The sequence below is a fragment of the Thunnus maccoyii genome, chromosome 18 (assembly GCF_910596095.1).
Source record: "Thunnus maccoyii chromosome 18, fThuMac1.1, whole genome shotgun sequence".
Taxonomy (NCBI): Eukaryota; Metazoa; Chordata; class Actinopteri; order Scombriformes; family Scombridae; genus Thunnus; species Thunnus maccoyii.
Genome location: NC_056550.1, coordinates 15,545,639 through 15,561,112, shown reverse-complemented (window position 1 = coordinate 15,561,112; position 15,474 = coordinate 15,545,639). Strand labels below are relative to the sequence as shown.

At 40.9% G+C, this 15,474-nt stretch overlaps 1 protein-coding gene across 2 annotated transcripts; it reads left to right on the top strand.

Annotated features, from left to right (window-relative positions):
* Positions 1-2,333: 2,333 nt before the first annotated feature.
* On the top strand, positions 2,334-12,557 carry tfap4 (transcription factor AP-4 (activating enhancer binding protein 4)). Of its 2 annotated transcripts, none has more exons than XM_042393614.1 (7): positions 2,334-2,710; positions 6,451-6,616; positions 6,725-6,823; positions 6,970-7,140; positions 7,251-7,400; positions 8,954-9,121; positions 9,306-12,557. In XM_042393614.1, exons 1-7 carry the CDS (start codon positions 2,622-2,624, stop codon positions 9,462-9,464), a joined length of 1,002 nt encoding a protein of 333 aa, XP_042249548.1. In that variant the 5' UTR covers positions 2,334-2,621; the 3' UTR covers positions 9,465-12,557. The 2 variants fall into 2 exon arrangements, with proteins under 2 accessions (XP_042249548.1, XP_042249547.1); XM_042393613.1 differs by having other exon boundaries at positions 8,951-9,121.
* The last annotated feature ends 2,917 nt before the right edge of the window (positions 12,558-15,474 follow it).

Here is a 15,474-nt window from a genome sequence, read left to right as displayed (position 1 = left end):
TGTCTTGGATCAAATATCATGTTCAACTGGTTCACTTAATAAAAAAAACTCCTCTCTTATCTTGTGAAGAAATAAAGACTAATATTTAAAGATGTGGTGCACAGAGATCTGAACTACAGTCCTGTTCTGCCACGTGACGGTGCGCATGTGACCACTGTTCAGTCTGTTGTATGTCATCATGATGTTAATTTTGCCATATAGCTGATCACAACACATCACAAATCCAGACACCAACTTCTGTAAATGACTCTTAGAAAGGTATCCACACAAGTGAATCAGTTTTGAGGTAAAGCAGTAGCCTCTGTATCAGCTTTAAGAGAAGTCCCACAACCTATAAAGCCACCATCACCACCAGAACAAAAGGTAAAAAGCTTTTCACCTTGTGCCACCCAGTTTGTCTGATGCTGGGTGAGTTTTTCTGTGCATGATAAGCCTTTTCCAACATACCACCACTAGAGGGCATGAAGCAGCTTTAAGATTTAATTAATTAAACCATGGAGCCCTCAGAGATTTGATTCATTAGTAAGAATTGATTTGTAAAATCATATACTGTATTTCCATTTTGTGGAAAACCACAACTTTCCAACCAGTCAATATTTCTAAATTAAAGATCATACAGTTCATAAATTAAAATAAATCTTCATTCTGTAAAGATCTAGATTTCCTCATATACTCCAAAGCATTTTGTACTGTAGACCTAAAGCTCATTATTTGGATTTTATTTCATGTATTTGTTTTAGAAGTTATGACCTCCGTGGAAAATGGCATGTTCAGTGACAGGGCAAATTAATTGTGTTACATTAACACCAAAACAGCCGAAATACAAACATTTCAGTTGACTAATAATACTTTTTGCAAGTTATTGTGTGGGCCTATGCATTTCAGTATTGCATGTAGTATTCAGCCAAACAATAGTGTCTGGATTGTACTTCAGCTGCCTTTTTTAGGGCCGGTTGATTGATTTAATAATTCGTACCATACTACCAGACTTTAATATTAAGATTCTATCTATCAAATGATAATTAATACCTAATACAAAGTAAGCAGTGAAAAGAAAATTTCTGCTTATAAAACTAGAATATAATCCTAAACTGCAAATATAGCAGTCAATTTAAATACTAATGGCCAATTAGTCATTCCAGGAATTAGGCATAGAAATGTATTATTTTAAATTCCTATTTTTCCATTTTGCAATATCTACAATCAATTTCCCACTTGTATTAATAAAGTCCATTTATCTATTTCTCTTATTTCAGCTGGTTTCTCTTAAAAATCACTGCCACGGTTCGATTTTCTCGCAAATCCGTGAAGGTCATTCACATCTAAACAGCTGTATAAGCGTCACGGATGTTATTATCAACTTGTAGTTGCATCACGTAACGTAGACTCATTAATAAACGCCAGCAGGGCGCCTCCACAAAGGTGCCGCTTGGTGCTTTTCACATTTCCGGGTGCGAGAGCAAAAAAAAAATGTACAGCTCCCATTTTGTATCCGCTTTCGCTGCATTCACCTCATATAGCCTCTAACCAACAGTATTAAAGTGACATGCACTTACAGCAGTTGCAATTATATCCTCCTTAACTACCACTTTTACACGCAAAATGGTGACCACGCTGAGCCGTACTGTGTGTCAGCAGCAGCAGTCCGTCCTCCCCGCGGTGCGCTGTTGCTGTGCAGCCCTGCTGCCAGCTCGTCAGCTGATCTGTTGTTCGCTTATCGCAGCTGTTGAGTATCCGCCCCTGTAGTAGTCCCGCTACATTACCGAGCTGTATATCAGTCATAGCTGCCGAGATGCAACACACATTTGGATAATTGCGATGAAAAAAGGATAAAAATTGACTCCAGGCGCTATGATTATATAATTACCTGTTGTTAACATCTTTTTTAGTAGTGCTTTAAATGTTTGTGGGTTAAAGTTATATGCGCTCTTTGTATAAAAAAAAGTGGTAATCATGTAAACTGAGGCAATTAATATGAAGAGGAAAGATTTTTAATTGATATATATGTTAATCACCGACTGGAGGATTGGTGGATTGCCTTAGATCAACCCTATACCGAACATTTAATTATGAATTAACTGTCAATGCTTTGCTGTAATTCCTATTAAAGACATTTAATCCCATTTAACTCCATATGCGCGCTTTCCTGTCGGTGTATATCTGCGCTAAATAGTCCTTTGTTTACATGCAGTCCCCCCGTCTCTGCGGAGGGAGGCTTTTGGTAGTGCAGTGACTCCTACCAGCTGTTTCCCGCCTTGAAAGCCATCCGATCAGCTGCATACGCACACACACACACACACACACACACACACACACACACACACACGGTCATGCAGAGGGAGAGAGCAAAGGGGAGGGAGAGAGAAAGAGAGAGAGAGGTAGAGCGCCACACACAACGAGGGAACCCCATCAGCTGGAAGTCGAGTAACATTACAACTCTCAGCAGCCTCAAACTACTACATTACACATACGAGGGATTCATATCTTCTTTGAGGATTTAACCCGCGTCGGATCACGGGATTTTTGCTCACTAACGTCATCATTTTTCTTTTATTCTACGGTGACTGTTTTTGCTTTTTTTTTTTGGAGGGGGGGGGGAACCAAACTGGAGAGAGGCGAGCATGGAGTATTTCATGGTACCAGCTCAGAAGGTGCCCTCCTTGCAACATTTCAGGAAAACGGAGAAAGAAGTGATTGGAGGTCTTTGTAGGTGTGTATAAACGCGCTTCACCCTGCATGCTGTGTGTATTATTATAAGTCATCTGTTTGGAGTGCGCGCACTTAGCGACGGCGCTGAGGCAACATGCTCGATCTGATCTGTTATTATGTACACGACCCGCTCACAGGGAGCTGCGGGCATTAATTGTCACCAAAGCCTGAAATAATATTGCGTCCGGGCAAGTGGGGGCTCCGACTTAGACCGCAGCAACCACCCCGTTATGTTATTTCAAACATTTGGCTGCGAAATCGATGCATTTTGTGGCTAACAAACATAAACCACGTGGTTCCGTGCACACCACGCTGCTACTCCGCTCCAGAGCGCATCACTGCTCTATTTATCCTCAAATTATCCCCAAGTGACACCTATAGGTGCTGTTATTTGCATAAGAAAGGGTATGATTATACGTGCGGGTGTTATATATAGAGAAAGGGTCTAGTTTTGCCGCACACACCGCGAGGGCTGCAGATTTCGCTCAGAGCGATCCGAAGTTATTGTGGGTAGTGCGGCCATGCTTGTGGCTTGTACTAAAAGCGATGAGGGGGTCTGGCGTTTGTTTCCTGTTTATGGCGCCCTGTTCTCCTTCACTCCCATCGTGAAAATGTACAACTGTTGTCAAAATTGGCCACACTCGACGTGGCGATAGTTTAACTGGCGTTTCTGCGTATCTTGTTCGCGCCGTGGAGTCGCCTCCACTGCGTCTTTTCATCCCGCACCTCTGCCATGCTGCCTGCCGCATTGTTGTAATGGCGGAGGATACGAAAAGTCTGCTTGGAGCACGGTGGTGGTGGTTGTGGTGGTGCTAGCGTCTGTGAGGACGAGGGGAGCTTATTGCGACTGTTTAGAGGAGTCACACGTCATACGGTGTGTCAGTAAAAGGGACACTTGGCGTTCGCGAGGAGGCAGAAAAATTATAAGTGGCGTTATTAATAAGGGGGTGTGTATGTCGCGGAAGGCCCGTCGATACGTCCGCAGCCCTGTTTGAAGACGGAGGCGGAGGGATCTGCAGCTGCTGTTTGCTGCTGCTGACAGTGAGACGGGCAAGCTGGGAAATGTAGTCCTTTTTTAATATGTTTTTTTTTAGATCGTCTAAGCGTTTTTTATTTTCATTCCTACAGAAATGAGGAAATATACCCCCCCAACTAACTCAGATTGACTTCATGCGCTTATTTAAACTTAAAAGCAATGGCCTGTGTAACAAAAAGTGTTACTCTTTTATCAAGTAATCATGAGACCATGTCATCATATAATAAATAGTTTACGACATAAAAACTTGTAATAATATAAAATAAAAATATTCTAATAATTAATACCCTTTGTTAATAAGAAAGAAATCCACCCAACAGTTTTCAGGGCTGCAACCAGTGATTATTTCCATTGTCAATGAATCTGCCGATTAATAATTTGATCTATAACATTTCAGAAAATAGTGAAATGTAGGGCTGGGCCATATAGACAAAATCAAATATGATATTTGTGACCGAATACCTCGATATCGATATTGCGACAATATTGTTGAGATAAATATTGGTGATCTCACAGAATATTTGCACAATGATTTTTGCTAAATAATCATCAGTAATATTGATATAATGACTAAGTGGGTAAAGGCACATAATAGAACAGCTAGAACAGTGTGGAAAGTTCAGAAAATTACATCACTTTACTGTAATGCAGCCTTTAAAACCAGGAAAAGAACACTTATGCCACATCACGATATATCACAATAACCAAAATCTAAGACGATATCTAGTCTCATATCATGATATAATATGGATATATTGGCCAGCCCTCTTGAAACATGTCCATCACTGTTAGCTAGAGTCCAGATGATGTCTTCAAATATCTTCTCTTATGCGACCAGTAATTCAAAACCCAAATATCTTCAATTTACCATGACGCAAGAGAAGTGAAGCAGCAAATTCTCACCATACAGAAGCTGTACCCATCAATGTTTGGCTTTTTTTTTGCTTAAAGATTTTAATTAAATTGACAGTTAATTGGTTATAACAATATTTGGTGATGATTTACTGCAGATCAGCTAATAGATTAATAGACTAATCATTTCAGCTTCACTCAGTTGCCTTGCACTTGCAACTCCTGTTCTATGCTTTAACTCGCACACATACTGCTCCTCTGTACTGGTTTGTATTTGTGTCATATGGTGAAGTCCAGGCCCAGTTGGTCATGTTTTGGCAGTGGATGTGTTTGCTGGATGTGCCACCGCAATGTGCGCACACACACGCATACACACAACTTTTCTCATCTGTGTCTGCACAATTGTTCCCAGTGTTTGCACTGAGGCAGCTGAGTCAGTACAGATAAGAGCTTGGCTAGAGAGGGTCCCAGAGATACTGAGCTCGATACAGAGGTTGTTAGAGGAAGTTCGGTTAGAATTTCCCCTCAACTGAATTACAGCAGGTGGCTTGCAGTGGATTTTCTCTACAATTTCAGGATGGCAATATTTACAGTCTGGGTGCTGCTTCAATTACATCTCAGAAAAAGTCTACTGGAGTTACCGGCAATGGTGCTACTGAAAAGATACCTTTTTTTACGCATGTGTGTGTTGTGAAATGTCAACACTGCTTTATCAGGAGGAAACATTATCACTCATTAAAAATCTAAATCATTACTAAATCGTATTGTACATATGAGTGTGATACTTAAACACCTGTTAAGAAATGGCAGAGGAACAATCTTGTAGCCCCATTCTGTGTTTGCACAAGGCTTCAGGGTGAATGCAGGCCAACATGGACTTAAATTTTTTGCTTTAGGGTTAAATATTTTAGTAATTGTTTTAATCCACACATGAATAGTTAGTCATGGACTTAAAAGACTAATGCACGCTCAATATGTGTTAAAAAATTGGTGATGTACTTTGCATTTTTAGGTCCATTCCGCTGTTTGTGGATGATGTGTAATTAAATAGAAAGATTTTCCTGCTTACCCTTAGTTTTATGTACTAAGGTTTTCACATGCAAAATTCTGCTGCCATCCCATTACAGTGACGTAACTGGAAACTCAACAGCAATTTGTGTCTCAAGAAACAACGCCCTGTCCTGGTTATTGTGGACAATCCGCAGACATTACAGTAAACAATTTTAATTACATTTTCCTCTGGTGCAAAGTAGTTCTAATAAAACTGTTGACAGCCAGTCCCTCAAAATCAAACAGTACTAAAAACACTGGCAAAAATACTAAGATCTCCGATGACAGTAGCGTCAACAGATGAAGTCACAAGACATGTTGCATTTTGAGTGAGACAGGATTGCATTCACAAGAGTGCTGTATTTATGGCCATACACTCAGCTTCGGTTGCAAACAAGAATGTTACGGCCCTCTACTAACAGAAGTCGGAGTAGAAAAAGCAAATGAAGGGTCTTAATCACAGAAAAAGTCACGCAAAGCATTTGATACCACAAATTGATTTTGCGTAAGGTTATCTGAGGATGCAACATCTGAATAACATGGTCAAACTTTAAAGAACATAGTGACTGTACGGTGGTAGCTACAATTTAGTATCTTGTCAATGCTTGTTAGCCTACATGGGTCCAATGGAAGTGATTGCTGAATGGGTCGTTTGTAGGAACAAATTAGGTTCTAACTTTTTTTTTCTATTTTTGGTGCTCTTTCTATCATTGGATTAGGGCAAAACTCACCATATAAGGGTGATTTATTTTGTCTTTTTGTCCCACTGACTGTTATGCCCCCTACCTCCCCTTCTTCCTTAGTCTGGCCAACATTCCTCTGACCCCAGAAACAGCCCGGGACCAAGAGAGGCGAATTCGCAGAGAGATTGCCAATAGCAATGAGCGTCGGCGTATGCAGAGCATCAATGCTGGATTCCAGTCACTTAAAACACTCATCCCACACAGCGATGGAGAGAAGCTCAGCAAGGTGGGTCACAAAGAGAGGTTTGAATTGGACGATGACTTAGATGTATCCGTAAAGGTCTGAATTCTCTTTCAAATGAAAACATTCTTCTTCTTCTTCTCTTCTCCTCAGGCTGCCATCCTGCAACAGACAGCAGAGTACATTTTTACTTTGGAGCAGGAGAAAACACGGCTATTGCAGCAGAACAGTCAGCTCAAACGAATCATACAAGTAAGGCATCATCATACAGAGCCCTAAAACTTCGAACAAATCTGGGCTTTTTTTTTTGCCTTCCAGTATCATGAATTTCAGTGCTCATCTCTCTACAGATTCCCTAATCCATGATTTTATTCCTCTTTTCTCTTTGCTCTCCCCAGGAGTTAAGCGGTTCCTCCCCCAAGAGGAGGCGTGCAGAGGAGAAGGATGAAGGGATCGGCTCGCCAGACATCCTGGAGGAGGAGAAGACTGATGATTTGAGGAGGGAGATGATCGAGCTGAGGCAGCAGCTGGAGAAAGAGCGCTCAGTCAGGATGATGCTGGAAGATCAGGTGAGCAACAACCGTGACATGTAACACAATTTCTGCCCATTTCAAATGACAAACCCGATATTTTTTGACATGCTGACTCACACCTTTTTAAATCCTACTCTGTGTGGCAGATGCGTTCCCTGGATGCCCAGTTGTACCCAGAGAAACTGAAGGCGATCGCCCAACAGCTCCAGGAGCAGCAGGCCCAAACACAGAGCCTTGTCTGTCTGCAGCAGCATAAGCAGCTGGAGAGGGACCTTACTCCAGCCCACAGCCCACAGGTTTGAAACATTTGCATAGGAGTGTGACTCACACATAAACAGCAGAATCCTTTAGAGACTTATGCTCATGTGCTGATAAATTTTACTTTTTTTTTCTTTTAAACCCCTGCTATACAAAATTGAGGAGATGGACCTTTTGTCAATTTGGCAGCTGTCAAATTTAGACTTTATTTTTTCTTGTTGAATATATACATAAAGTTGACACATGGGCATAAATTTCAAACAGCAGAACAAGGAAATAAATCCATTTAAAGATTTGTGTCTGCTTTAATGTTTTTGTTTTGTTTAGTCTTTGTTTGGTCTGGCACCAAATTCCATGCATGTTGCGCACACACACACACACACACACACACCTGACTAATCTCGCGGTGTATTGTAGATGTCAAAGAGTTAGAGCTGTCAACAGCTAAGACACATTTACAATGTGTTAAATAAGCAGCTCACACGTCTTTCTGCTGTGCCTGTCTCCTGTCCTGACAGCCGCAGTATCCTGTTTCTAGAGGCTGACCCTAACTGAACATGATGCCAAATCAATCAGCGCGAGCCGTCTGCCCATTTACTCCTAGTGGCAGCTGGGCACCGGTAGTGAAAGATGATTGATACACTCTAGATTCGCCATGCGCCACTTTGTGACTCACTAAGCAGAGTTGAGTGATATGACCTCAAATCAATATCTCTATGAATTGACAAAATTAAATCATTTTTTCAAAATTATATTGGGAAATGAATAAACCTAATTTAAAAAAAACATTTTTCTTTTAATACCATTACAGCCTGTTATCTGCTTAAATACCACATTTTAACTTTGCTGAACTATTGAAACAGATATTTTTCAATAAAGGAATTACATACGCATCGCATCTACCATCAAAAACAATATAGGGAAATTTGACAAAATATGTCAATAAATGTTTAATTACTAGTTTGTTTTTTTTAGTTTTCAACCACATCGCACAGTTATGACATGTTATAAGTGAGAACATTACTAATATCAGGTCAAAGCCTAGGTAGTGGACCTTGAGTGAAGAGCAAGCAGGTTTTTAATGCACATTTTAAATCGTGAGTTTGATGCATGTGCAGGTTGAGCGGTGTGACAGATTTGGGCAAGTGGCGAGTATATCACTCAGTCTCACATAGATCCTTAGCACCTGTTAAGTGCCACACTCATGAGAAATCTGAGCACCGCTTGCTGCACCATTTTAGGGGAAAATGGTTTCCCCATAAGCTTAGTTTTAATAAACGCCTCTCAATTGCACACAGGGAGGAAAAAAAAAACCTTCCCTAAACATTGGGACATGAGAAAACTTGGGTCAGTGCGAGATCTTAACATCTGGTCTGGTTAATATCCAGTACACTGTCCAGTTGAATTCATTGTTATATATGTATCTGTGCCCGTGTAGGTGTGTACACACTGCTTCAGCATGTTTGTATGTATTTATATTATATATTTATGGTAGTTTGTTACCATGATACCTGAGTGTGCTAACATCACTTCTTAGCACAGTGAAGTGGTGACGTAAGTGTAATGTGTGATAATTGCTCCTTTCTAGCAGGTGTTGGCCCCGGCTACCCCCCCTGCGCCTACACACCATGCCACAGTCATTGTCCCTGCACCTGTCCAACCTCCACAGCCCCATCATGTCACCGTGGTAACCATGGGCCAGACATCAGTTATCAATACAGTGTCCACATCTCGACAGAACCTGGACACCATTGTTCAAGTAAGAAACCGAGAAACGGCAGATAAAAGCAGAATTTGCTTACAAAGGTTCTTAAAACACCATTTTTTTTGGTTAAGAACATTCTGGTTTGGATCTTTGAAAAAAAAAAAGTTTTTAAATCCGAACACTAGAGGGTGCTATAGTCGCTCACATCACTCATCTCTCCCTCGTCCTGTTTCTCCAGGCAATCCAGCACATCGAGGGCACCCAGGGGAAGGGTTGCGTCGGCGAGGAAGAGCAGCGGAGGGCGGTCATCGTCACTTCGGGGCGCGTCCTCTCCGACGCGGCGGGCTCAGACACAGCCTCAAACAGCGACGGGCCCGACGACTGTTCACTGCCCTGAGTTCAACCCTGACATCACGCACGCCGTACACTTACATACACCTATACACAAACACACACAGATGCAAATGGCCCAAGCAGACCAGGGCTACGGGAGGCTACAAACCCACAGCACTCTTGTTCCGTGGACGTTAATAGGGCTGGTAGACAGATTGAAGCACTCGACTTTTGTTTTTTTTTTTAATACACACACTCTTACATGTTGTACCGTGATAGGCAGCCCAAATAGGTTTACACTTAGACACTCATACATGCAGTCTGTTCTGCATCTTTTCTCTGCTTATCTATAGCCCCTCCCCCCCCGCTGTCTCATTCACACATACACACACACTCATGTCTATTCATTACTCTATAGAAAGGTTATTAGAGCGACTTCTTCACTGACTGACCTATAAATGCTCCGTCAAACTGGATACTAGAAATTCAAATGTCTGCTAAACATCTCCATTAACCGCCGGGGCTTTTCTCTTTATTTGGCTCTGAAGCCACGTGACTGACAACAGGAGACAAAGTCAACGAAGAGCCCAGCAATGTGGCGTCATCACACCCCCAACACCGAGTATTTTCCACTTAAGATGAACATCCTTTTAACCTCCTTCTCTTCCTGACCCATCTGAGCTGTTTTTTCGAGAGACACTGTGAGCTAACAAGACTGTCTCAAAGTTCCACCTTTTTAGGCTTCTGAATGAAAGAATATGTTATTTTACTCTTGTGAAGTCTACTTTTTTCGTGTTTCGTTTCTTTAAGGCTCCCTCGGCCAGCAAGTTAAAATGATTGTACTGGAAGAAAAAGAAAAAAAAAGCACCACATTGACGGGAGTTTAAAAGCTGTTCGCTTCATTTACTGTGAGCAGTAAATGAAGCGAAGCACGGGAGGAGAGAGTGCACTTACTGGTTCACAACACAATTTTTTTTTTTTTGTTTGTTTATTTGTTTGTTTGTTGCCATTTTTTACTGGGCTGGGTTCCCAGTAATCCCACATATGTATTTGGCATGTTCTTCTTTTTACTCATGGCCTGACAAAAAAAAAAAAAAAAAAAAAAAAAAAACAGTGCTTTGACATTTCTTGACATCCTCCCCTCTTGAATATAAAAGCACCTGGCTTGTTAAATAAGCTAATCTGTGGGCTCTCTTGAGTGAGTTTCACTGGTGTGTATGTGTTTGTCCCTCTTAGCATTTTGAATCAGCAGGGCTTAGAGGTGCCCCAGACTCTGGCAGTCTGCAACAGCACCACTTTTGCCTTGAAATTAAGGCACACTTGTGTGTGTTTGTGCGCACAACACTCACACATAAATACGACTGACATACAATCACTTGTTTGCTCAATCTTAAGGGCTTGTTTTATTTAGCCCTTAAAGTGTAGTTTCTTGTCCAAATGTTGGGACATCTATCAAAGCAGAGTTTGCTTCACATATGAGGAAAAAGCCCAGTGAAATTGTTTGAATGTGCCATGGAGGTGACTGGGCAGACTACATGCTCTATGCATTTCCTTACAGCATTTGTTCTTTGTGCGCTTTATGTGTAGTGTACCATGCTATTTACATGTTCCTGCATAGATCTTACTATTAAATGTGTTGTTGTTGTTTTTTTTTTGCCTGAAACTGTTGGATGACAGACAGATATACATTAAGACATGTAACGGAGAGAGGCAGCAGCTTGCCTTACTAATAGCCTGTGGGTGCAGGGAGGCACTGTAAAGCCAGCCTTAACACAGCCCTGGGATCTGAGAGACATACTTGAACACTTGATCTGGGCCTTTTGGTGGCCACTTTGGTTTTCACCGCGCCATCCCACACAGGCTCGTAAAAAACACCCTTGGTGTGTTAGAAAATGGTTTTTAATCCGTTTGAGTATTTGTTTTATTATGTTTGCCTCAAAAATGAACAGGTTGCTGATATACTAATTACATTCAAGCGCTCCTTATTACCCCCCCCCCCCTCCCCTCCCAATGCAAGTATTCAAAATGTATCTGAATACTCTGATTGGATTTACATGTAGATTGGCAACCTTTTTTTTTTTTTTTTTTACCCCCATTGTGTGCACTACTATTACCAGATGTGTGGAAGAAAATTCCACAATTAAATGTTGACATTCCATTAAATTTTTACACATTTTCTTTTATACCAGGTAACTTTCAACAGTCAAACCTGGTGGATTTAGAGATTACAGTTATATTTAGGGCTTTTGACACATCCCTGCTATTTTAAAATTCCATTTAGTTACAAATTTATTATTAGAATCATCTGCATCAATGCATAGATGGAGCTTAGAACTGCTGGACAGATAATGTGTTCAACTGAACACAACTCATCTATCATTATTTACATCACAGAATCGCCCTTTAAAAAATATTGATGTCAGCTGCACTGAAACGCGTCATGTGTAAAATTAAATCAAGGGACGTTTTCCCAGTACTTATCAGTATAGGAAGGGGATTCCTGGATATTGAGAACATAGTTTGCGTGCTCTGCTTTTTGTAGAGCCTTTTGCTTTTTCCTCTGTGTATCTGCATTTGATAGTTTTTCTGCCGAAGCCCAGAACTGTTATATTTCCATCTGTTTTACACTCTGTTCTGTGCGTTTAGGATACGTTACGTGGACATATCAGATCGTCAGATGAGTGGGGTGGGTCTGGGGATCATTAAATGGGGTCAAGATTACAAAGCACTTACTGTACTATACTGGAGTCGGCCTCTTTCTTTTGTAAAAAGGGGCACCTCCTCAGCTGAAGCTCTTGAGGTTATGAGTAAAAACCGCACAGCTGTGTATCCCTGTTTCCCTCCATGTCCAGGCCTCCTATATCTTGTCCTGTTTGCCCCTCATATCTTCTTTGTTCTTTTGCAGAATCTTTTATGCTGTCTTTGTTTATCTGTCGTCAATATCTCTTGTCTCCCTTCACATTTTGCCGCTCCCTTCTTTGCCCCTCCTTTTGTCTGTCCTCTATACCTTTTTTTTTTTTGTTAGACCTGTCAGTGCATATGGTCATCAAGAAGCTATTTTGTTTTTGTTTTTTTAAGAGAAATGTTTTGGGGATAAAGAGGCTTGTGCCTTTGTAAAGACAGAATAATAAAGTTTGTACTTTGTTTTTTACACATTGGGCCTTGTGTGTGTGTCTTTTTTTTTCAAAATGAGTATTTCAGTCTAAACATTGTAAAAACTTGATGTGAAAAGACAACATTTATTATAGTAGTGACGATGACATAACTAGCTGAACTGGTCTCTTCTGCAGCACTGGTTGGCTGTCACTCAAGCGGTACAGTTGATGCACAAGTGTCTATTTCTGATTGGTGGATGGGATGTTGAAGCCCCCCACCCTCCCCAGCTCAGCAGCTCATTGCTAAATTAAGACTGACCACCTTCTCTGTGTCAGTTTAAATGCACACCAGGGACAGTAGGTGGCATCTCTTGCCATCATCTGCTGACACGCCAAACCTCATGTTCACACCCTCACACGTTCATTCACAAATACTTGAAGTTTTGGTGTCAGTCCTTATGTTAGTGTTTGACTTTAAAATATATAAGTATACATTATTGTTAATAAGCTAAATCAGGGAGTGTCCAAAACCACAACAGTCAACTATATTACTAATTTTGCAAAATGTGTACTGGCACTTTGTATGAAATTCTGCTCAGCGATATTGACTTAATATACAAGGTATTGAGTGACATCGTGCTAAGTGAGGTTAGTTTTGAACAGGGCATCTTGACAAACATCCAAAGTTATTGTGTCGATGGGCAAAGTCGGTGGGTATAGAGTGTGTAGACAAACTTGTGGCTGCACTTAGGGAAAAACTGCTTCGAAATGTAATTGGAATATGAAATGCCATCCAACAACAGCATTTTAATGCTCTATCGACAGGACTGTAGCTACCTTTGAGGACACTGAGTACATTTCCTCTGTAATTTTCGGTAATGTGGATATTTAACAACGGGGAGGAGTTTACGTTCTACAATTACAAAATTGTGGGTATTTTATATGTTTACTCTATTTTTAGACTGAAATTCAAATTCAAATTTTAGGCCTAAAAAAACAAGTTTATATTTCTGGTAGGGTGAGGAAGGTTTTAAAAAAGTTTGTGGGCCCCCATGAAATATACAGAAAATATAATTGTACAAGCATCTGAATGACAAAATATGAAATATCCAAGTAGTAATTGAATTAAAAGATGTTCTTTTTTGTGTCTGGGCAGAGGGGGCTGTTGGGGGGACTAGGACTCAGGAGCATTTCTAAAATCCTTGCTACAGCCCTGTTCATCAAGGCACGGATTATAAGCAAAAACATAAAATGACACCTTTCTTAACCAGGGCTGGACTACAATTTCAACATGTCTGAATGAACCTACACAAGGTTTTACAAATGATCAGTCTGTATTCATTACTGATAGTCACCTGTATGATGTTATTTTCCTGCTAGTGACAGCAGCTCTAAAGCTGCACTCAATATTTTGAGAGCGTGCTTGGAAACTAATGCCAGTATTTGTCAGTCTGTAATTTACAAAGAATTAGAATTCATAAAAGCTCATCCAAAACACAGATTCCTCCATAAACAAATCATCATGCCTCTCAACCACTTCCCACCGCCAGTGAAGTTGCACAAGATTAAGGCAGTTTTTACACACCAAAATGAACATGCTGTATTGTCTGGACACGCTTCCCATGTCATTTGGGATGGACATGCTCGAGTAAGAAACTCCTGCCATATTTTGGGGATTAATTTACAGTTGAGATGTTGATTCCCTGAGGAATTGTGGGATTATGTTCAGCACAGTGTGTCTGCTTGAGTGTGATAAAGCAGTAATCCGCCAAGCGTTTAGCTGTGTTAGGGATTCTAGGTTGACTCAGAGGTCTTTATGTTTCCAGACATACCATTTCTTCACCCTTCCCTCCTTTTTTTACATACACACATACACACACACTCACACACACACACTCTTATGATGATGACTTCCCCAGCATGCCAGCCAAGTGAGCATTGTGTCTTCCACACTAGAATAAGGGTTTGACAGCTCTCTCCAATGCCAGCTGCTAATTTACTTGCAGCTCATTTACTGCAAGGGCTCTAAAGCTGTTACAGTCATTTGATCATCATTCTCTGTTGGGCAAAGCAATCATGGCCACTCATTGTGATTCTCTCTCTGCCTCATTTTGTCAAATTTAAAGTTACTCTTCCACCATTCATTTAGAGGCAGGCAATATTCATTTTCAATCTGTTTATGCTTAAAGGTACACTATGCAGGATTTTCCTAAAAAAACAAAAACAAACAATTTATAGACTCATATAAAAATAATCCCTCTCAATCACCACTTATGACCCACTAGAAGTGTGTGGTGGTGTATGTATCTACAGAGACTCTGCCCTCTGCCTGTATTTTCTTATTATTTTGCTGTTTTCGGGATGTTTCTGGACATCAACCTTTGGGCAGTGGGTGTGTAGCCCCCAACCAACAACAGTGCGCAGGGTGTGAGGTCTGGACTCGTAGTGTAGCGACCAGGTTACATAACTGTCTCCGTCTCCCTCCTCTGCTCTGCTCTGCTCTCTGTCTCTGTGTCATGGATGTACAAAGAGCAGCAGGTCTGTGTGTCTGAGCTACACACACGCAGAGCATTCACACAAAATCCGGCAATGCGGCACCCTCTGGCAGGCTTGTGCAGAGGTGTGGGTGCGTTTATTTGTGCTTTCAAACTAAATGCTGTGAAACAATCAGAAAATAACATTTTATTTATCTGATTCACAGCTTTGTTCTCACCAGTGCTGCTCACTCTCTTCATTCACTCTTTAGCTCACTCAACCACCGCTGCTCTCTCTGCGTAGTATACCTTTAATTGAAATAATTGAATGTTAAAGGTATAGTTTGACATTTTGGGAGACCCTCTCCAAAGGTAAAAAAAAATAATATCCCTACTGGTACCTTTAAATATCACAAATTACCACCGTATATTTCATTTGTTTAATCTGTACACAAACAGAAATGTAACAACTGCAAGTTTTCTGTCATTTTTCTGGCAGTTACGT

Bases quoted from the DNA above. Each gene is read 5' to 3' on its own strand.
- tfap4 (XM_042393613.1), top strand. From the start codon at position 2,622: ATGGAGTATTTCATGGTACCAGCTCAGAAGGTGCCCTCCTTGCAACAT. The intron at 7,141-7,250 runs GTGAGCAACAAC...TCTGTGTGGCAG, and splicing joins GGATGATGCTGGAAGATCAG to ATGCGTTCCCTGGATGCCCA. The intron at 7,401-8,950 runs GTTTGAAACATT...GCTCCTTTCTAG, and splicing joins CTCCAGCCCACAGCCCACAG to CAGGTGTTGGCCCCGGCTAC.